The sequence below is a fragment of the Halichoerus grypus genome, chromosome 7 (genome assembly GCF_964656455.1).
Source record: "Halichoerus grypus chromosome 7, mHalGry1.hap1.1, whole genome shotgun sequence".
NCBI classification, from domain to species: Eukaryota; Metazoa; Chordata; class Mammalia; order Carnivora; family Phocidae; genus Halichoerus; species Halichoerus grypus.
Genome location: NC_135718.1, coordinates 76971603 through 76992742, shown reverse-complemented (window position 1 = coordinate 76992742; position 21140 = coordinate 76971603). Strand labels below are relative to the sequence as shown.

Here is a 21140-nt window from a genome sequence, read left to right as displayed (position 1 = left end):
TAATCTTTGGTTTTAATGTCTGAATTTTTAAATCTTTTGAAGTGAACAGCACGTGTGGGCCTAGGTCATTTCGTTCCTGAAGCCAGTCCCAACCTGCAAGAGAGTGACTTGGGAGATGCTCCTCTCTGCTCGTGTCCTTTAAGGCATGAGAATGACCCTTTACCTCCTTTTCTCTAAATCAGATGATGACACTGTAGCTCACAGCCTAGCTGATGATCACTTCCTTTATTTATCTCCACCATAGTAAATTGCCCCATGTCGTTCCTGAAAAACATGAACTCTAACCCAGTGGGGACAGGAAAGGCTGCTGGTCGGCCAGTTAGAAATGATAGCCCGGGAGGTGGCATGAGGTGCTCCCAGCCTGTGTCACTGGCCAGCAGTGTGCTCCTGCTTTTCCAGTTCACCCCAGCAGTCTGGTCCGAGGGAGTGCCAGCGAGCAAATGCCACGCCCGGGAGCTCACCTGGCTGCCTCTTCTTTGTGCTGGCTCTCGGAGGAGACTGCTCATTGCCTGCTGGATGCCCCTGTATTCTGGAAAATATGGTTGTGTGCATGGAAGTGGGTCAGAATTCTGAGCTTAGCCACAAAAAAAAGCACACACACACACATAGACGCACACACACACAGACGCACACAGACACACACAAAAGAAAGTTAAGGGACTTAAAGTAAAAGGTCATGAGATAAACAGTGTGCTAGGCGAGATATTTTCTTCTTCATTCTTGGCATTATCTGCAGCTGGTTTTTCTTTTTATTTATTTATTTATTTGTTTTTAAGGATTTTATTTATTTATTTGAGGGAGAGAGAGAGCACAAGTGGGGTGAAGGGCAGAGAGAGAAGCAAACTCCCCGCTGAGCAGGGAGCCCGATGTGGGACTCAATCCCAGGACCCCGGGATCATAACCTGAGCCGAAGGCAGACGCTTAACCGACTGAGCCACCCAGGTGCCGCAGCGGCTGGTTTTTAATGCAAAAGCAGCCTCATAGAGCTGCTTTCACATTGCTTTTGGGGGGGAGGAGCAGTTGAGATTTGGAGAGAGCCAGTTGGGACCCCAAATTCAAAAGGAATTCTGCTATTGGGCTGTAAATCTGTGGGGACAGAGGGAGAATAAACTCTCACAAACTCAGAGCTGTGAGGTGTCAGCTAGGAGAGGGTTCCTGCCCCCTCCCAGGCCACTCATGAGCGAGACCCACTTTCTGTCCCATCCGCCCTGGGCATGGTTGGGAATTGTTCCATTGCTTCCAGGAGGTACCCCTTCGCTGGACAGGAGTTGGCCTGCATGTGTTCAGTGTGAATATATATGGTTTTGACCAGTTCCCCAAGCCCTTGAGTGCCAGGATTCATGGAAGGCAGACACTCCCCCTCTTCTTCTTTAAAAAGTCCTTGAAAGAGGAAAATGGTGTGTCTGTGGAAGCTACAGAGAGGAAAAGGGGCTGGAGGTCCAGGCAAGAAGACAGGGGGCTCTAAAGCAAAAAGAACTCTCGAGAGGTGCGCTACAGGTTAAATGTATCTGTGGGCCGTGGTTCAGATTTATGAAGTCACAGAAATGTGGGCTCCCCTGGGGTGGAGGGAGGCTAGGGAGCAAGTTGAGATTGAAGCCGGTGTTCCTGGTGAATGTTTGCAATTGGTTGTGGGCCACTCCAAAGTGATGAGCCCGGTTGTGCAGGAGGGAGGGGAGCCTGGGAGGGTCCAGGAAGGATGAGCGACAAGTGGACAATGCAGCCAAGACTCCCAGCCAGGCCGGCCGCAGAGGCTGCCTTTGTTCTTCGTGCGCCTCGAACCTCCGCTTCCAAAGGGAACTTAGGTGTTATTGGTGCATGATGCTGAGTACTTCCCGTCCGCCTTTGGCATTCTCTGCTATTTATTTCTGATCCTCCAAATTCCAGTGTTTATCTTATCTTTAACACCTGAAGTCATCGTTGGCCTGCTTCCCACGATGCTTGCTGATGAGCGAGGAGCTCCAGAACATGGTGCGGCCAGTGTTGGGCTGGCCGGCCTCCTCCAGCCAGCTGCCTTGCTCTCTTTCAAGCACGTGGTGCTTCTACCCCAGGGCCTTTGCACCATCTCTCTCCTCTCCCTCAACTCCTTCAAGCCCTTGCTTCATTTTTGGCTTCAGGTAAGACCTACCTTGAAAATTCCGTTTCATACTGGCATCTGCTGCCCAGCCTACCCCCTCCACAAGGCCTCTTGTTCCCTTTGCTCTTTTTCTTTTTTCAAAAGCACGTATTACCTTCTAACTTATGATACAATTTATTTAAAAGATTTGTTGTTTATCTGTCTCTTCCGACTAGAATGTAAACTCCACAAAGGGCAGGAACCTTTGCCAATTCTGTTCATGTCCCGCATGCTTGGAACAATGCCTGGTATATCCTAGATGTTCGGTTGCTGTTTGTTGAATGAATATGTGACTGAATTAATGAACAGACGTGTGTTAAGAGAATTAAATGAGCTATCCATAAGTTCCTGAAGGCTGGTGCATTTGGGGGATGTATTTTAGCACAGATTTAGTGCCAAACACTTACCAAGCGCCTGGGAATGTGATGGGGAGTATACTGTAGACTTTAAGGAAACTGTTTCCTCATTCACACAACAAATACGTACGAGTAGCAGGCTCTGTTCTAAACTCAGGTTAGAAGATAAAAACAAACCAATGTCCCAAGTACTGGGCCCAGTGGTGCCAGATCCTCTGATTTTTTTTTTTTTTTTTTGAGAAGCTAAAACCTGAATTTTTATATGAAACCTCCCGATTTTTAAATATTGATAACTCACTTAGAATTTTTTAAATTTACTATAACAACCAAATTAAACATTTATAACAATCAAATGTTGCCTTTGGGGCTGTAGCTTAATAATATCTGAAGAAGTGCGAAACTTCTGGCTGGGCGTGTGGGATCTCCCAGGTTGGGCAGGATTTGGGTGAGTTGTGAGGTCACGAGGAGGGAGGAGGATGTTTCTGCTACTGTCTGTCCCCGGAGCAAAGACGTGGACGCAGCACAGCCGAGTGCTGGGGCGTGGGGGGCATGATGGAGGATTATCGGTACCGGCCACGGTCTCCCTTGGGCCACGCTGCCTCATCCTTTCTAGGTTAAACCATTGCATTTGTCGGGACGCAGGCCCAGCTGCCTAAACAAGACACAGTATTGCACAAGATAGACGTTTGTGTCTGTCACGGTCTGAGCGTAAGCAAACTGGAGTGCTTCCTTTCTCTTCTTGCTTTGCTCTACCTCGTGCTCCTGACCGGCTCCCTGCGCCTGCTCCGCCACATTCCAGCCGCCAGGAAGGGCCGGGGCGGGGTGAGACCGGGTCCCTTTCTCTAGAGGGCACGATCCAGACTTTGATCCCAGTACTTCTGTTCACACCCCACTGGCAGGGCTTGGGGACACGGCCACGTCTAAGGCCAGGACAGGCTGGAGAATGTAGGTTTTTACCTGGGTTATATATCATCAAAAAAATTATATTTTTCTACTAGAAAAAGAGAGTGGATATCACAGATATCAAGCAGTATATGGCATTTGCTCTTCTGGGTCTCAGGTTCTGTTGAGGTCGGGCACCTCTTACAGTGCCCTCAGTTTTTTTGGTTTGGTTTTGTTTTTAAAGATTTATTTATTTATTTATTTATTTATTTATTTATTTTTAGAGAGAAGTGGGGGGCAGAGGGAGAGGGAGAGAGAATCTCCAGCAGACTCCCCGCTGAGCCTGGAGCCTGACGCGGGGCTCGATCTCACAACCCTGAGATCACCAGCTGAGCCGAAATCAACAGTCAGACAGTTAACCGACTGAGCCACCCAGGAGCACCTGCCCTCAGCTTTTTAAATTATTTTAGCAGGACTCCAGTAGCGCCAACGGAAGGTGATACTCAACATGTATTTTTTTCTCTTTTAGATTCTTCTGGACCACACTATTTGTGTTTAGATTGAAGTCACATGGCGAGATTTTGTTTTGTTTTGTTTGTTTGCGTAGTTGGTCTAGAGCAGTGTTTTTCAAATGTCTTGGTCTTGGGACCCCTTTGCACTCTTAAAAAGTACTAAGGATACTAAAAAACTTTGCTTATGTGGGCTATATGGATTTATATTTACCATATTGAAAATTGAAACGGGCATTGACAGGAATATGCAAATAAGCATTCAGTTAACTTGGACCCTCTAGAAGTCTCCACTGCAGAATTGTGACATATTGATAGTAAAGGAGCAAATAACGTTTGAGTGATATTATGAAAATAATATTGACCTTGCACACCACTTAAAGGGGTCTTGGGGATCCTGTACCACACTTGGATAGCTACTGGTCAAGAGAACATAACTGGTTATGTTGACTTAGGTGATAGTTGGTGTTGAAACTGATACATGCTAAGATTAGAGGTTAAAAAACAAATTAAGACAGGACCACTGCCATTGAGTAGTTAATGGTCCAAAGAAATAAGTTGACCGACTGATCTATAAACGTCTTTCATCTTAGATTTGAGGGGAGTTGGTTTCTATTTCTGAATTATAAATAAATTTATGTGTGGGCGTTAATAGTGATGGGTTTGCATCTATGGCAAATTAATAAAATCTGGTGTTCAAGATATATTGAATTACACATTTTGTACATTCAGAAGCTCATTACAGAGAAGTTTGTTTGAGTCTTGTGCATGCTTATCATTGTTTTTGGCCACCCAGGCCGGCCACCCGGTACCTTTTCTCACTGGGCACATCCCACCGCCTCCTGTGGAAGTGTCAAGTGCTGGGGGTTTGCATTTTTCCGGTGCCAGGCTGCCGGCATGTGACCTAGGCTCTGCCAGCCACACACCCCCGTCCCATACTTTGAACTAGAAACTGGTGACATCAAGCAAGACATGGCCGCTGGTGGTGGTGCTGGAAGCTGGGGGGCCCCCCTCCCCATCAGACCAGTGCTGCTGAGTGATTTGGGGGGGTGTTTCTGGATATGTAGCCTCCAAGCGCCATTTCCCTGGCCCTCCTGGAAATCTGTGATCTTTCTACTATCCTGTGAATTCAAGAGTCAGTGCCTTCACTTGCAACTAAGAACCCTGCTTGATGCGTTCCCAAAGACAGCATCTCTGCAAGTATTGTTTGGAAACCTCGTGTATCAGATTTACCTGGGCCACATCCTAACCATCAGTGCCGATTGGTGGGCTGACAACTGATGGATTCAGATTCTAGGAATCTGCATTTTAAATAAGCCTCAGGCTTGCGTAACTTTTAGATACAGTAAAATTTAAGAACCGCTGTTATAATGTTTTTAATTTTAAAAATTATTTGTCTCCATTTAAGGATCTGAGTAACTCCCCAAAAATAACTCTAGGCTTTCACAAGACCCTAGTCAATGACTAACTAGTGTTTCGTTGTCCCCTTCCCTCCCTTCCCCCCACCCAGCCCCAAATTCCCCATAAGCCTTTTTGTTCTGTCTCTTTAACTGTTTTAATGTCTTTCTTTCTTTCTCTTCCTTCCTTCCTTCACTCCTTCCTTCCCTTCCTCTCTCCCTTCCTTCCTTCTTTTCTTTTCTTTTCTTTCCTTTCTTTCCCTGGTTTATTTCTTCTTACTGAGGGCTGGTAATTCCCCAAATGAGGTTGCCTACACTCTGTGACACCAGAACACCAGAATTAATTAGGGTTTTAAGCTACACTGTGACTGTGGCACTCCCCAGGTCATTTCTTTCCCAGCCATTTCTGCAGCCTGCAAGCTTAGATCTCCCTGTTTATTCCAGGCATCACTAGAGAGGATGAAGGGGAAAGATGAGCACATGCCACGTGACTTTCCTTGGAGGGTTTCTCAGGCATGGATTCAGGCCAGAGAAAAAGCAGGAAGGGTTGAATGATCTACATGTGAGATTTCTAGAATCACAGAATGCTGTGATCTGAATGAATGAATGTAGGTTAAGCTCCTCTTGTCATAAATGAGGAACTAAAGAGAAGATGTGCCCAGCATCACATAAATGATTTAGTGGAGTAAAAGGCCAAAATGAATTTAGAAGAAGTGGGAAGTGGTGAATGCAGAGCCTGACCTGAAGTAGCATAAGAGAGGAGAGTAATTAATATTCATGGAGTGACTATTTGAACTTGAGCACATTCACGTAACCCTGAGCCTCAGTTTCTACAACTGCAAAATAAAGATTCTAATAATAGCTGACACGTCTATAATCTTGACTGTGCTAGGAACTATTCCAAGCACTTCATATGCTCACTGATTTCATCCTTACCACAAAAATATGACATAGATCATATTATTTCCCCCACTGTCCCTTGCTCAGGATCTCACAAGGCAGCAATGGAGGTGCTGACCAGGGTAAGGGTCTCATCTGAGGCTCGGGGTGCTCTTCCAATCTCACATGATTACTGGCAGAATTCATTTCCTGTGGCTGTGGTATTTATGGCAGCTGAGTCTTCAAGGCCAGCAGGAGACTGTCTCGGTCTTTGAAAGGCCTCCCCTGATTAGACCAGGCCCACCCAGGATCATCTTTCTTTGGATTGCTTCAATCCAGCTGGTTAGACAGCTTAATCTGTCTACAACATCTCTTCATCCCTGCTGTGTGACATAACGTAAACATGGGAGTAGTATTCCATCACCTTTGCTGTGTTCTGTTGTTTAGAAGTCAGTTACAGGTCTCCTCCACACTCAAAGTGGGGGGGGGAGGGGGAGGTTACACAAACCCCTGGATACCGAGGGAAGGAGTCAGAGAGCTGTCTTATAATTCTGCCTTCCACAGCTAGTAAATCTCAACCTAGGCCCAGACGGACTCCAGGTGTGGGAGTCCATGGCCCCAGTATCCAGGCTCTTCACCGTTAGGATCTTTCTCCCTTTGAACAAAGTAAACCCACTTTATAACCTCGCATGGAGTTCTGAGTAAGAAAACCCCCAGAAGACACACTGGGTGCTAAGCAATAGTGTATTCTCGTCACACCCCTGCTTTAAAAGGTCTGCTCTTAAGGCCTGCTTTTAACCACCTGCCGTTGTGTATTTTCAGGAAGAGATTTCCAAAGTCTCTGTAAAAACTCAGGTTATATAAGTCATTTCGATGTGTTTATATTCTGAGCCAGAAATAACCCTGGGGTTTGAGATTTGAGACTCGCATTCTCAAAAAAAAAAAAAAAAAAAAATTAGATAAATAACCGTAGCTCTGCTTTTTGTCTTTGAAACAGATGAAGTGATTGAGAAGAAACAGTGAACACCTTCGTTCTGTGGAAAGGACAACATGGATCAGCCATTTACTGTGAATTCTCTGGTAGGTAGCACCAACCGGTACCCTACATATGGCCTGAAAACCCGGAAAGAAGAACAAAAACATAACACATGTGAAATGAGTCACCGTTACTTCACGAAGTTGAGCACTTGTCGCTCCTCATCCATCTGTGGGGTCCTCTCCTTTGAGGAAGTGACTAATAAAGCCATCTTTGCTAGAGCTAAAAATAATTCTTTTTGTCCACAAAAGCGTGAAATTTTAATCTCTCTGGTTAGATTCCAGGAGTGTGGGGGAGGGGAACTTCAGAATTGACTTTGTAAGCAGGGACTTCAACCTCTTTGTGCTTCAGCCTCTTCACGGATAAAAACTGGAAGCTTCCCTTGTGTGGTAATGACCGAGGGAGACGTTCTATATACGACACACAGATGTTACTTTGGGATCCGGCGTAAAGGTCTGCACACTTGAAATTCTCGTTCTTCTCACTTTGCCCTTTAGAACCCAACACGGTCCGTGCCTTCTCGAGCTACATCTTAGAAGGAACAACATGCCCGAGACGAAATAACAGGAGCCCTGGGATCACAGGGACATATTGTGAGTCCCAGATCATTCTCTGGGTGAGAATGTAGGCACATTATATAACCTCCATGGCCCCATTTTTGTACTTTGCACATTATGACAGTTGGGGACAATATTTTTAATGTTCCCAGCCGATCGTGGGGTCTTGATCAAAGGAAGCTCTCACGACTGTTAGCCTTCTCCTGACGACCAGCGGTATACTGAATACCGTTAGCCTTCTCCTGACGACCAGCGGTATACTGAGTGCAGCAGAATACCTGCACTCGCAAAGCTTTAGCCCCAGATCATAAGGAAATGGAGGGGGCGCCTGGGTGGCTCAGTCAGTTGAGCTTCTACCTTCGGCTCAGGTCGTGATCCCAGGGTCCTGGGATCGAGCCCCGCATCGGGCTCCCTGCTCAGCGGGAAGCCTGCTTCTCCCTCTGCCGCTCCCCTTGCTTGTGCTCTCTCTCTCTCTCTCTCTCTCTCTGTCAAATAAATAAATATATAAATCTTAAAAAAAACACAAAGAAATGGAGGGCCTGGTTCTTGCTCTGAAATAGGTTGTGACCCCCGTCCTCCTTGCCAGGAATGTCCTTCACAGATGCTCAGTTGCTTTGACAGGAGGAGGAGCGGAGAACTGTAGGAACTTCTTCACTTTCCGACCCCATGCTGTCGGGGCACTGTGGGGGAGTAAAGGCAGCCCCCTTTCCCACCTGCAGAGGAAGGGATCATCCTTTTGGCACGTCTTAGGTGTTTTCTAGAACATTAGGTAGCAATGATTAAAATGTTAGTGGACATGTCACTGTAAAATGAACACTAAGGCTTTTTCATCTGGAGATTTTGTATTTTGTAAGGTATCACAAACCCAACATTTATAGATCGATGAAGACATGAGGCTCTTTCCCCGTTTACTTCTGAAATCACTTTTGCTAATTTGGGAAGGATAGGACCATTCAGGAGAGCAAAAACAAATCTTACTTTTACTTCCTGGTAAAAAGATAATCCAGTTACAATCACGTTGCACCTGTTTCTCTCTTCCTCTTTTATTTGGTACATGTTTTGATTATCGTCTGTGCTGCAAGGAACATGCTACATCCTAGGAAACAGGGATGGATGGACACTGCACACAAATAATTGTAATTCAGTGCAGACTGTAGAGTAATAAAAAGTGGGCAAATTACTTTTGCACGTTCAGGAGCCTGGAAACCCTCTTTGGAAAAATGTGCAAATTTCCATAGTTTTTTTTCCCGATCATTTTCTGATGTCATTGACGCCTTCACCTGTGGTCGAATAGCAGCATTTTCCTTGAGGGCTGCTGGGCGCTCTGGGTGAGGGAAGGGCGGGCTGCGGCTCAGACAAGGCACACTCTCAGGCCTGAGGCTCAGACGTCACAAGCTTCGATTCCTGCTTCTGAGGAGGGGAAGCCTCCGGCGGCTTCTCAGAAATTAGAAAGTCTTTTTGAAAATGAGAGGAGCAGCAAGACAGGGTTTGGCTAGAAGGAAATGTGCCTTCATGTAAGGTGAGGTCACTGAGGCAGGGCTGGGGGTTATGTTCAGTCACACCTCTCTGTTCTCAGAATTCTGGACCAATGGTAATTGACTGAAGATGCCAAGGTCAAAAATCCAGTGTACGCTTTATTCTTTATCACTTGGCCCTGGAGACAGATTCTGGGAGACTAGTAAGTCTCCTTATCCCTTCCGCTCTAAATTGAACTGGCCACCCAATCGCAGGAAGGATCGCTGGAGACTTCAGCACCAGGAAGCCCAGGCCCTGAGAGCCTCGTCTTGGGAGAAGGAAATGGGGAGGAGAACAGGTTTATGCCTCTCTGGTTGGTTATAAATTTCACCTTTGGAAACAAGAATCAGGGCGCCTGGGTGGCTCAGTGGGCTAAGCGTCTGCCTTCAGCTCAGGTCGTGATCTCAGGGTCCTGGGATCGAGCCCCGCATCGGGCTCCCTGCTCCGCGGGAAGCCTGCTTCTCCCTCTCCCTCTGCTGTTCCCTCCTGCTCATGCCCACTCTCTCAAATAAATAAATAAAATCTTAAAAAAAAAAAAAAAAGGAAGAATCATTCCAGGTCTCTAGGGTTCTATCTGTTACAAAATTGCCACCACAGTGGACCCCAGGGCATTGGAAGATTCATTGCAGCCTGCCCTGACAGCTTGGATCTGTCATTCATGGCCAGACTAAAACCATTCCACCTGTGGATTTCTTTTTTAACTTTCTACAGACCTTTTAATCAAATGCGCTGCCCTTGACTGACAGAGGCCGACTCGGGGAGCTAAATTTGCTCTGGGCTAATTCCATTCCTGTTGATCAAAGGTGGCTAGAGGTGTCTAAAGCAGCGTTTCTCAAACTGCAGCATGCATCAGTGCCTCTGGGAACACCAGCTGAAACATGGGTTCTTCAAGCCTGCCTCCAATCTGTAGATGCCAGGGGATGCCTGTTGAGAATTTGTACTTTTTTTTTTTAACATTTTTTTTAAAGATTTTATTTATTTATTTGACAGAGAGAGACACAGCGAGAGAGGGAACACAAGCAGGGGGAATGGCAGAGGGAAAAGCAGGCTCCCCGCTGAGCAGGGAGCCCGATGAGGGGCTCAATCCCAGGACTCTGGGACCGTGACCTGAGCCAGAGGCAGATGCTTAACCAACTGAGCCACCCAGGCGCCCGGGAATTTGTACTTTTAAGAAACTCCCAGTTGAAGCTGATACTGCTGGACCATGGACCGCACTTGGAGAAGCAGTGGTCTAAAGCTGGGGTCAGCAAACCATGGTCTAAGCGCCAAAGTCACCTGCTTGTTTTGAAAACAGAGCCAGGATCATTTGCTTATGCTTGTGGCTGCTTGCGCATTGGCAGGGCTAAGTAGTTGTGGTGGGGACTCTAGGGCCTGCAAAGCCCAAAATGTTTGCTATCCGGCCTTCAACAGAAAAAAGATTTGTTGACTTTTTTGCCTTTCCGAAGCACTGAGCTTTTCATTGAATCATTGAATAATTATCCTGAATGCATACGTTCTGTGTTTTCCCAAATGTGTACAGATGCTATTTTTATGAATAAAGTACAAATGTATGTCTTAATATCACTGACTTTTTCTTAGTAATGATTTTCATTATTTTCTCAGTCAGGGACTAATTAACCATGCCTGTTAATGTACTATAATTATTATGTGCAGGTCTAAGAGTCTTTTTATTTTAAAAAGAAATAGGGGGTATCCTTGAAAAGGACTTACTGGTGAGGTTTCGTTCACTTGGTGAAAAAACAGGTCCTAAAAGCTTCTTATTAAACTGGATATATTTATAGTGGAAGAGAATTGAATCCTTAGAGTAACTTTTGAATGCAGACCACCTCTTGGAGACCCCTCAGAGGAGCATGACGTGAGCCCTCCCCAGACAAGAGTCCACCTGCTGGTCTGCTTCACGTGAGCCGGAATGGAAGTATCCATGAGGACATAAGGGTCAATGATACTTTACCTAAAATGACCTAAAGCATTTGCATACCCAGGAACTGCCACATAATTGTACCCTGAACCCTAAAGGAGATTTGCCCCCAACACAAAGGTGTGTCTATCCTAGAGATACATGTCTTCTTGGTGTCTGGCCCATGTGTTTCTGCACAAAGATTGCACTTTTATGGTATCATTAACTCTTAAGAAATGCTTTCCTTAGGGACTGGTGTCGGGTATTTAGTGCAGAAAATACACCTGTAATTTCAGTCCTGTTCATTTCTTATTTCTACTCAGAGGTTCCATTTTTGCTTTGCAGAAAAAGTTAGCTGCTCTGCCTGACCATACGGATGTCTCCCTCAGCCCAGAGGAGCGAGTCCGTGCCCTCAGCAAGCTCGGGTGTAATATCACCATCACTGAAGATATCACCCCACGCCGCTACTTTAGATCTGGAGTAGAGATGGAGAGAATGGCGTCGGTGTATTTGGAAGAAGGAAATTTGGAAAATGCCTTTGTCCTTTATAACAAATTTATAACGTAAGTCTTTTGTTTGGGAGGTCTTCGAAATGGGAAAATATTTACATGCTGTTTTAGTGAAACGGTTTGGACTTCAGGAATATTTTCATATTCAGACCAATTTCACAATCCCCAAAAGCATTAACTGTCCCACGTTTTTAGGTTACCAAGTAATGTATTCAAAGGCATCCCCACACCAGCTCTGAGGCTCACGCATGGAGCAAGCCTCAGGGACATGAACAAGTCTCTCAATAGCCCTGTGTAGTGACGTGCATGTGCCTGTCTTTGGCACTCTTCACCAAGAGAATGTCCTGTTTCATGCTGTCCTCCCCCCACAGGAATGTCAGCTTTGTGAGAGCAGGAACCATATTGCAGCTCCATCCACAGCGCCTGGAACAGACCAGCGCCTGGAACAGACCATTAACGGTTTTAAAATTTGACTTGATGGGTTGGGACGGGGTGGTAAGTTGGCAGTTATAGGAAGGATCTGATTCAGGGATAGAAAGTAGCAGTTTCACATTGTAGTTAGTATTTTTTTAAAGACTGATTTATTGATTTGAGAAAGAGAGAGAGTGGGAGGGGGCAGGGAGAGAGAATCTCAAGCAGACTCCCCACTGAGCTTGGAGCCTGACATGGGGCTTGATCCCAGGATCCTGAGATCATGACCTGAGCCGAAATCAAGACTCGGCCACTTAACCAATGGAGCCACCCAGGTGCCCCTAGTTAATATTTTTTAAAAAGGCAATTTATTGGGGCGCCTGGGTGGCTCTGTCAGCTAAGCAACTGACTTCAGTTCAGGTCATGATCCCAGGGTCCTGGGATCGAGCCCCACATCAGGCTCCCTGCTCAGTGGGGAGTCTGCTTCTGCCTCTGCCCCCTGCCCCCGCTCGTTCGCACTCTCTCTCTCAAATAAATAGAATCTAACAAAAAAGAGTCAATTTATTTAGCTGTGTAATAGTGCTAGGTATAAAACAGCTTCCAAAGTGTTGAGTGAAAGCAGCTACCTGAAACCCGTACTTTTAGCTTAATTAAGAGTCACATGATGATTGACTCCCTTGTTCACTTGGGGACTTAACCTGAGAACATCTGAGAAGTGGACAGTTGGCAACACTCAGCCTACATGGGGAAACCACTGGTTTCTAGAGAGCTAACAATAAATACGAAATCGGAAGCTGTTGGGCAGAATTGATAGCACACATTCTCCAAAAACTTTAATTTCTGAACTCTAGGTCACCAGTTGCTAATATTTCTGTGTTGCCTTCTGCTGGTGTTTTTTGCCCACATTCCTGTAGGGTCGTAAGTGTGGTTAAGCGAAAGACCACTCCAATGTCCACATTACCGAGTCCCCGGAATGTTGGAGTTCCCTTCTGTCATGAACCACGTGACAATCTGTAATGCACGTATCCCCCGTGGGCCTCAGGTCCTCATTACAAATGGAAGACGTAGGGGCAGAAGTCTCTCTTATCTCCAAATGGAAGACTTCTCTAAGCTCTCTTCAACTCCAAACATTTGTGACTTTATTCTATTTATAAAGAATAGCTACTTTAGGCAACTAACAATTTCTGTAGCCTCTTTAAACCATAATTTCCTCATTCAAGAAATGAGTTATTTTACCAACCCAGTGTCCCCTGTAGGCCACATGATGAGAGCACGCGTGATCTGTAAGCGAGAGGACACCAATAATTATAAGGTATCACGTATTAGTTGATCTTAAATAGTATTTATAGCCCATCATGGTCTATCAAGGAAGGACTTTTCGTTTATTCAACAAATATTTACTGAGCACACATCATTAGTTGGACACTATTCTACTGACTAGGGATACTTCAATAAGAAAAAAAGAAACCCAGAATTCCCTGCCCTTGTGAAAGCAAAATCTTCATTTTACGTGGAAGTGATGCATCTGGTTTGGTCTAAGGATTTCCCTTTACCTCTGCTGTCCCTTGTTCCTCAAAAAGGTGATGAAAAATAATGAACTCCTAATTAGCACCCCCTCATCCACTAGGGATTCTGACTGTCATTTCTCTTAGTTGTGAATTTTCAGTTAAGAGTTTCTGATATCAGGGCGCCTGGGTGGCTCTGTTAGTGAAGCGTCTGCCTTTGGTCAGATAACGATCCCAGGGTCCTGGGATCGAGTCCCGCGTTGGGCTCCTCGGCTCCACCCCGTTCTCCCTCTCCCTCTCTCTCACACACACATAAATAAATAAAATCTTTAAAAAAAAAAGAATTTTTGATATAGACACATAGACACCATGGCACTCCTGATTCATCAGTGGTCCTCTCAGTCTTTTTCAACGGTAGGAAGAGATTACATTGATCTTCCTAAACTCTTTTTTTAAAAATTTTTTATTGTTATGTTAATCACCATACATTACATCATTAGTTTTTGAGGTAGTGTTCCATGATTCATTGTTTGAATATAACACCCAGTGCTCCATGCAGAACGTGCCCTCTTTAATACCCATCACCAGGCTAACCCATCCTCCCACCCCCTCCCCTCTAGAACCCTCAGTTTGTTTTTCAGAGTCCATCGTCTCTCATGGTTCGTCTCACCCTCCGATTTCCCCCCTTCATTCTTCCCCTCCTGCTATCTTCTTCTTTTTTTTTTAACATATATTGTATTATTTGTTTCAGAGGTACAGATCTGTGATTCAACAGTCTTGCACAATTCACAGCGCTCACCATAGCACATACCCTCCCCAGTGTCTATCACCCAACCACCCCATCCTTCCCACCCCCACCACTCCGATCTTCCTAAACTCTTAACATTTTTACATGATCCTCTGTGTTGCCAGCAGCATACGTGAGTGAGATAGTGCTCTGGTGGATCAAGCACCCAGGACCTGAGAAGGACCAAATTGACATGGTCTCTTAGGGAGCATCCTGACCCTCTTAGCCTCAGCGCTCAGTCCGCAGAGCTTACTTCCCTGTAATGCCAAAATCATACTCATGCCAGCCTTTGGTGGAAAGGCTGATGGAAGGAATATAGGTTAAATAATAATGTATTAAGCACGTCCTTTTTGAAAAGGAGTTTCGTTCTCGTATTAGAAACCTTCACTGACAGGGGTGCCTGGGTGGCTCAGTCGGTTTAGTGTCTTGGTTTCAGCTCAGGTCGTGATCTCAGGGTCGTGAGATCGAGCCCCGTACTGGGCTCTGCGCTCAGCAGAGTCTACTTCTCTCCCTCTCCTTCTCCCTCTGCCCCTCCCCCTGCTCATGCATGCCTTCTCTCTCTCTCTCTCTCTCTGTCTGTCTCAAAATAAATAAATAAAATCTTTAAGAAAAAAAGAAACCATCGCTGAGCTTTTCCTGTCATATAATGCTAAGGATGTGCTTTCTCTTTTCCTAGCTTGTTTGTAGAAAAGCTTCCCAGCCATCGAGATTACCAGCAATGTGCAGTCCCAGAAAAGCAGGATATTATGAAGGTATTGTGAGGTCGATTCTCCCCCCGGGGGTCAAATGCTCCACCTGTCTCCATTATTGATCTCCTCCTCCTCCTCCCTTCCTTCATCTCATCCTCTGGAGAGTTTGAGCACAGAAAATTCATTCCATTAGCCAAGATGTTTCGATTTCTTCTTGGACCTTTAATCATTGCTCCAGAGCCAGTGTGGGATGTCAAATTGAAATTGGAAGGGGGGAGAAAATAAAAAGATTGAGAATGTGCTCAATCTCTTTGTGGCGAGAAGAAGGAATTATTCACTGTTCTTCGCAGGGATTTCAAGAAAGGTGGTTCAATTCCCCGGATTTGTTTGACAGTCATTTTGGCGGGTTTTGATTCTTCCGTACAGTCCTGAACCTCAGAAGTGTTTGAAAATCAGTGTTGATTATTAAGGTGGCCCCAAAGTTCTAGTTCTTTTCTTGTAGTACCCAGAAAAGCAGGATATTATGAAGGTGGTGTGGGGTGCTAGCCTACGGCGTAATCAAGTGTTTAAGGGTAAGGGGTGGCTTGAAATAGTCTCAAGGAAAAGGAAGATGGTTGCTGAAAAGTTCTGTATTCACCGTCAACCTTGGCAGCCGATAGAGCTTCAAGTATTTTTAGCTGAGAATATATATATATATATCCTTTTAAATAACATTTTAAAAATGTTTCCCACGTATCTGTGTTAAGTAGTTTGGGTTGATCTTATATATGGAGGAAGATAACACGGTATATACAGAGCCATGAAATTTTAAGTAACTCTCCGAAGATGCTTGACCATATAATGGACGACAGGCTCTCTTACCACTATGTCTGGCCTGAGGCTGCCTGTAAGAACCCAGATTGTGTCAAATGGTCATGTACATTTTTAAAAATTTCTATACACACTTATCTGAAGGGGTACTCACTGCCATGCCTTGTGTAGCCTTTCCACCGAATTCTCTTATTCATTCAAACTCAGGCTGTTCTGTATGTTCTGCCAAGCTGACTCTTTTACTCTGATTTAGTTTTATTCTTATTTCTTCTCATAGGAAGCCATTCTCCGAAAGCATATACATTTTCTTTGTTTATGCTTGTTGAATAAATGGATGGGTGGGAGGATGGGAGGATGGATGGATGGATGGATGGATAGATGGGAGGATGTATATAGATGGATGGATAGATGAATGGATGGATGGATGGATGGCAGAAGATTAAGAGAAAAGAAATTTTAGTGGAAGAGCCTGGCCAGAGTCAGATTTGGATTCTAGTCATAATGGGGCCACTAGCTAGTAGTACCTCTAATCTCTATAGACCTTTGTTCCCTCATCTCTGAAAAGGAGGGTGGTACTTGGACTTAATCAGATTTCCCAGATTTTCTGTCCACTAAGAAGAATCACAGGAAAATTGTTTGAGATCCAGATCCCCCAACCCCTTCTCTAAACATATTGATTCAGGGGAACTGGGAGGAGGCCTAGGAATCTGTATTTGTATACAAAGTGCCTCAGCCTCTTTTTTGCAGTCAAGCCTAGCAATCCCTACCTACCATGTTCTCCAGCGTCGCTTCGAACTATGATGCCATAGCATTTGCCTACAGTGGAATGTGCAGTTACAAACCCACTGCTTAAAAACGGGGTACCTACCTAGACGGAATGCTTATCTAACCGAGTCAATTGAGGTCTTACGAGAGGGATAATGCTTTCCCTTCCCTACTGAAAATTTGTGTTTTGGAGCCATAGCAAGGAGAGGTTTATATGTCCACCATCATCTTTGGTTACTTGTGTCTTGATTTCTAATACACATACAAGTTGTTTTTCTTTCTCAGCTGATGATCTGAAAGACTATACTGAGAATCCCACTAATCAATATGTATATATATATTTTTAAAAGAAACTGAAGGAGATTGCATTCCCAAGGACAGATGAATTGAAAAAGGACCTTTTAAAGAAATATAACATAGAATACCAAGAATATTTGCAAAGCAAAGTAAGTTCAATTAGTACATTTGTTTCATGACTGTTTTCTGTGCAAACATTTTTTTTAATTTCATGTTCATGTGAGTTTTTCGAATGGCTTGTGCATTTAAATTAAAAATTAAAGACGCCATGATGTAAAACCAATAAAAAATTCATGTTGATATACGGGTTAAGCACTTGCACCAAAGATGTGGTATTTTTATTACCCTGCAACATCTAATCATGTGATGCATTAGAAAATAAACTTCCTACGGTGAATTTAAATGGAGCTTTTTGACCAACTCTTGGCCACTGTATCCTTGAGGCAGATGACTGCTCTTTGGTGATGAACAGAGGCAGTGGGAGATAGGGAGAATAGTACCTAGTTTCTGACTTACCTTATTATGCAGGCCTTGGAAATGTGAATTCGATTCTTCAGTCTTACAGTCAATATTACATTGAGAGGGAATAATAGCTAACCATATGAGTGAAATGTAATCGTATCACCAATGGATGGTGGCTTCTGCATCATTATTACATAAAGAGTGACAATGATAATGATGTCTAAGAGATTGAATGGCATTAAGAGAAAAAATTGATCTCTAGGACCTCGAGTTCAAAACTCAAACTCTTAATGTCTTCAGCAATGTTATAAAAATCGCTTTGCTTTTTTTGTTGGACTGTGTGTTTATGTGCTTTGTAATTGTCACCTGTGCTGGCTCTCGCTTGAGTTCAGGCTCATGAACTCTGAATGTGGCCCTGGGAACCTCCGGGCTTCCTGTGGGCGTAGCTGGAAGTCAGGGTTGAGTGCGGCGTTTTGACCAAGGGACAGAGGGAATGTTGAAATCCAAACGTTGCCTCAAGTGCGGCTATGGATGATTTGGATTTGACTTGAACTATGATAGATGAGAATGCTCTTGGAGGTTCAGACAAAGCAACGGCAAAGGAGAGAAAGGCCCAGGCCAGTCTTCCTTCCCATCAGCAGTGTGCGTGTGGTCGTCCCCTCAGGGTCTCCCAGGGAGGGACAGCCCGGTCTGCCTTTGATGACACCAGTTAGGTCCCAGTGGGCAACAGTGTCCCGAAGTATATGTCACAGAGAAATCTGTGTGGAGATAGAGTGGCAGCCTTTATGTCTAAGAGAGATGGACGTGCCCATCAGTAAGCCCTTGCTATAGGCAGCACGGGCATCATCGGGAGCTTGTTCGAAATGCAGACTCTCAGGCCACCCCCACTCCTGCTGAGTCGGAATCAGCCCTTTTGACGAGACCCTGGGGGATTCGTGCGCACCCCCAAACTGCTGCCGTAAGCTGTGTCCCCCACCCTGCCCTTCCCAAAGTGACTTTTAATCAAAACCATTTGAGGAGCTTATTAAAGAATTATATTCTCTGACCTAATAATGCCTGGATTTTTTTTTCCTAAGACTGGGGAGCCTGGGAATCCTCATTTTAACAAAATTCCTGGCTCGTCCTGATGGAGATGATTGGACCCCATTTTGAGAACTGTTTCCTAGGGGTTCCCTCTTCTCTGTAAAGTTCCAGCAGTCTGAGTTCTAGAGTCCAAGGCAAGAGGTTCTAGGGCAACACCGGCCAACAGAACTTCCTCCCATGGTAGAAATGTTCCGTGCGGAAGCCGCCAGCCACGTGATACTTAAAAGGTGGCTGGCAGGACTGCGGAACTCAATGTCTAACGTCATTAGACTTGAATTAATTTAAACTTAAGTAGCCCACAGGGCTGGCAGCTACTGTATTGGCCAGTGAGGTCTAGGGTGATAGAACCGTTCCCGAGATATTTCGCTCTGGTTATCGGTGAGGCAGACCACACCACCAACCGGGACCTTGATTTTCTATTATTATTCTAACGCGCAGGGGAATGGAGGGCACGTGACTGTCACGGCCTGCCCCCGGTAACATAATGAGTGGACGTGGAGCTGCCGCCTTGATCAGACTAAGGGGCTCTTGCCGTGATGGTTTCTTATTTCCCTCGCTGTCACCTGCGTGTCCCTGCGCGCGCACCGCAGCGTCTGTGTCTCTCTGTCCTTGGCAAGCGGGAAAGTTAAGTGTCTAATCCCAGTTGGCTGGCGCCTTTTCCAGAACAAATACAAGGCGGAAATTCTCAAACAACTGGAGCATCAGAGCCTGATCGAGGCCGAAAGGAAGCGGGTGGCTCGGATGCGCCAGCAGCAGCTGGAGTCTGAGCAGTTCCTATTTTTCGAAGACCAGCTCAAGAAGCAGGAATTAGCCCGGGGTCAGATGCGAAGCCAGGAAACCCCGGCGCTGGCGGAGCAGATTGACGGGAGCGCTTTGTCCTGCTTGTCCGCGCAGCGGAACAGTGCCCTGCTGAATGTGTTCGCAGACCAGCCTCCTAAGAGCGAGGCGGCCCCTGACGCCAGGCACTCACCTCCCGTAAACCGGGCTTTAAAGCCCGCGGCCGCTCTGAGCGCCGTGCACAGTAAGTGATGGGCGGCCTCCCTGCCAGGCCCGGCCTCGCTTCTGACCGAGCCTCCTTTCCGCGACGGCTGGGACGGGGCTCCTCTTCCCATTATCCGCTGTGGTAGCGCGGCGGCAGGGTGTGGTGTGAATTTCAGTGCCATCCGGCTTTCCCGCAGCCGTAACCTAACGTTCAGGCAGCACAATTTGCTCCCCCCCCACCCCCCCGTAGAGCAGCAACTCTCTCATAAACGGGGCCCTATGTGGTCATGGGGCCAGAGATTTGAAAAGAGAATTCCGAGCATTTTTTTTTCTTTCCTGTATTTTCACCAAGAAACACCTGAATCTTAAAGGTGGACACTTAAACCCTGGAAAGAAGATGCCGAGAAAATGGTTGGCGCAGACCTCGGCTTAAAACGTCAATGTTTCGCCTTTACCTGCCCCAGGAGGGTCTTGCGCACACAGGTAGTCAACCTCCAGGTGGATTATATGCTTCTGCCCACAGTTAGGGCTGCTCGGGGGCGGCTCCATCCCCGACGACAAGTTCCCAAATCCAAACGCAGACCCTGTCGGATGGTGTCTTGTTTCCATTTATTTTAAAAGAGTTGTGGTAGGCAACCGCTTTATAAATTACCCCATCGCAAATTATTCCTGAAAACGGTGCTCTTATTTAACCATCACCAACTTCCATAAAGACATAAAGTAACATGTGGAAGACACAGTGAAGAGCATCTCTCCTATGTCTTATGGTCTGTGAGATACATGCTCTGCAACCTTGGCACTTAGCAGTGTATTTGCTTTGTGCCACAAAAAAAAAAAAAAAAAAAAACCTCACACATACGTGTAAACAGTTGATCTAAGGTGCAAAGGTGTTAAAAGTGCTGGTGCCTCCCCCCCTTGTTCATGAGACAATTTATAGGCAAAGCGGAATTTTACCTTCCTTCTCGTTGATGCTTACTGTTAAAGAGTTTAAAAATAAAATACAGAAAGTGGAGCGCCTGAAAATTTCATCTTTTATGTTTCGATGGCCCTGCAGTTGCTTGCCAAAAACAGCTCTGATGGATGGGATGTAAGATTTGTTTCTTTAGCTTGTTCTGCCTTTCCTGTTTCTTAGATTTAGTGGTCGAAGGACTGCGGTGTGTAGTTTTATCAAGAGACCTTTGCCAGAGATTTCTGCTGCTGGCAGAATCTAACACACTCAGAGGAATAGAAACCTGTGGAATACTCTGTGGAAAACTGGTATGCCCTTTGTTTCATATCTTTCTGCCCACGATACGTTCAGTCATCGTGACTTTATCGTCATAAGCAGAACAGAATAAACGCATCCTAACAGTTGCAAAAATTATGAGGTTATCTTTACCTAGATTAATGAACACAAAACCACTGTCATTATTCGTGGAATGGTCCTTTCAGGAAATGGGTTGTAAAATTTTAGGGATACCGTAAAAACTTGTTGTAAAGAATGAATCAAACCGCATGTAAACCTTTGTTTAAAAAAATGATGGATTAGGGCCACCCGGGGGGCTGAGTCGGTTGAGCATCTGACTCTTGGTTTCAGCTCAGGTTATGATCTCAGGGTCGTGAGATCGAGCCCCGAGTCCAGCTCCGTGCTGAGTTCGGAGTCTTCTTGAGAGTCTCTCTCTCCCTCTGCCCCTCCCCACCTGCTCTCTCTCTCTCTCTGT

General features: G+C 45.5%; 1 protein-coding gene across 6 annotated transcripts in view; it reads left to right on the top strand.

The window, feature by feature from the left end:
• Positions 1–21140, top strand: part of STAMBPL1 (STAM binding protein like 1) — a 49023-nt gene that overhangs the window by 18416 nt on the left and 9467 nt on the right. For 5 of the 6 annotated variants that reach the window (XR_004913134.2, XM_036079346.2, XM_036079348.2 and 2 more), the window contains exons 2-7: positions 7134–7216; positions 11487–11704; positions 15030–15105; positions 16968–17063; positions 19123–19480; positions 20573–20697. Coding sequence is in view for 5 of the 6 variants with exons in the window: in XM_036079346.2 (XP_035935239.1) it covers positions 7187–7216; positions 11487–11704; positions 15030–15105; positions 16968–17063; positions 19123–19480; positions 20573–20697 (903 nt within the window). In the remaining variant the exon portion in view is untranslated. Of the gene's footprint in view, positions 1–7133; positions 7217–7669; positions 7766–11486; positions 11705–15029; positions 15106–16967; positions 17064–19122; positions 19481–20572; positions 20698–21140 lie in introns of all 6 variants that reach the window. The other variant, XM_078077782.1, reaches the window with a different exon arrangement.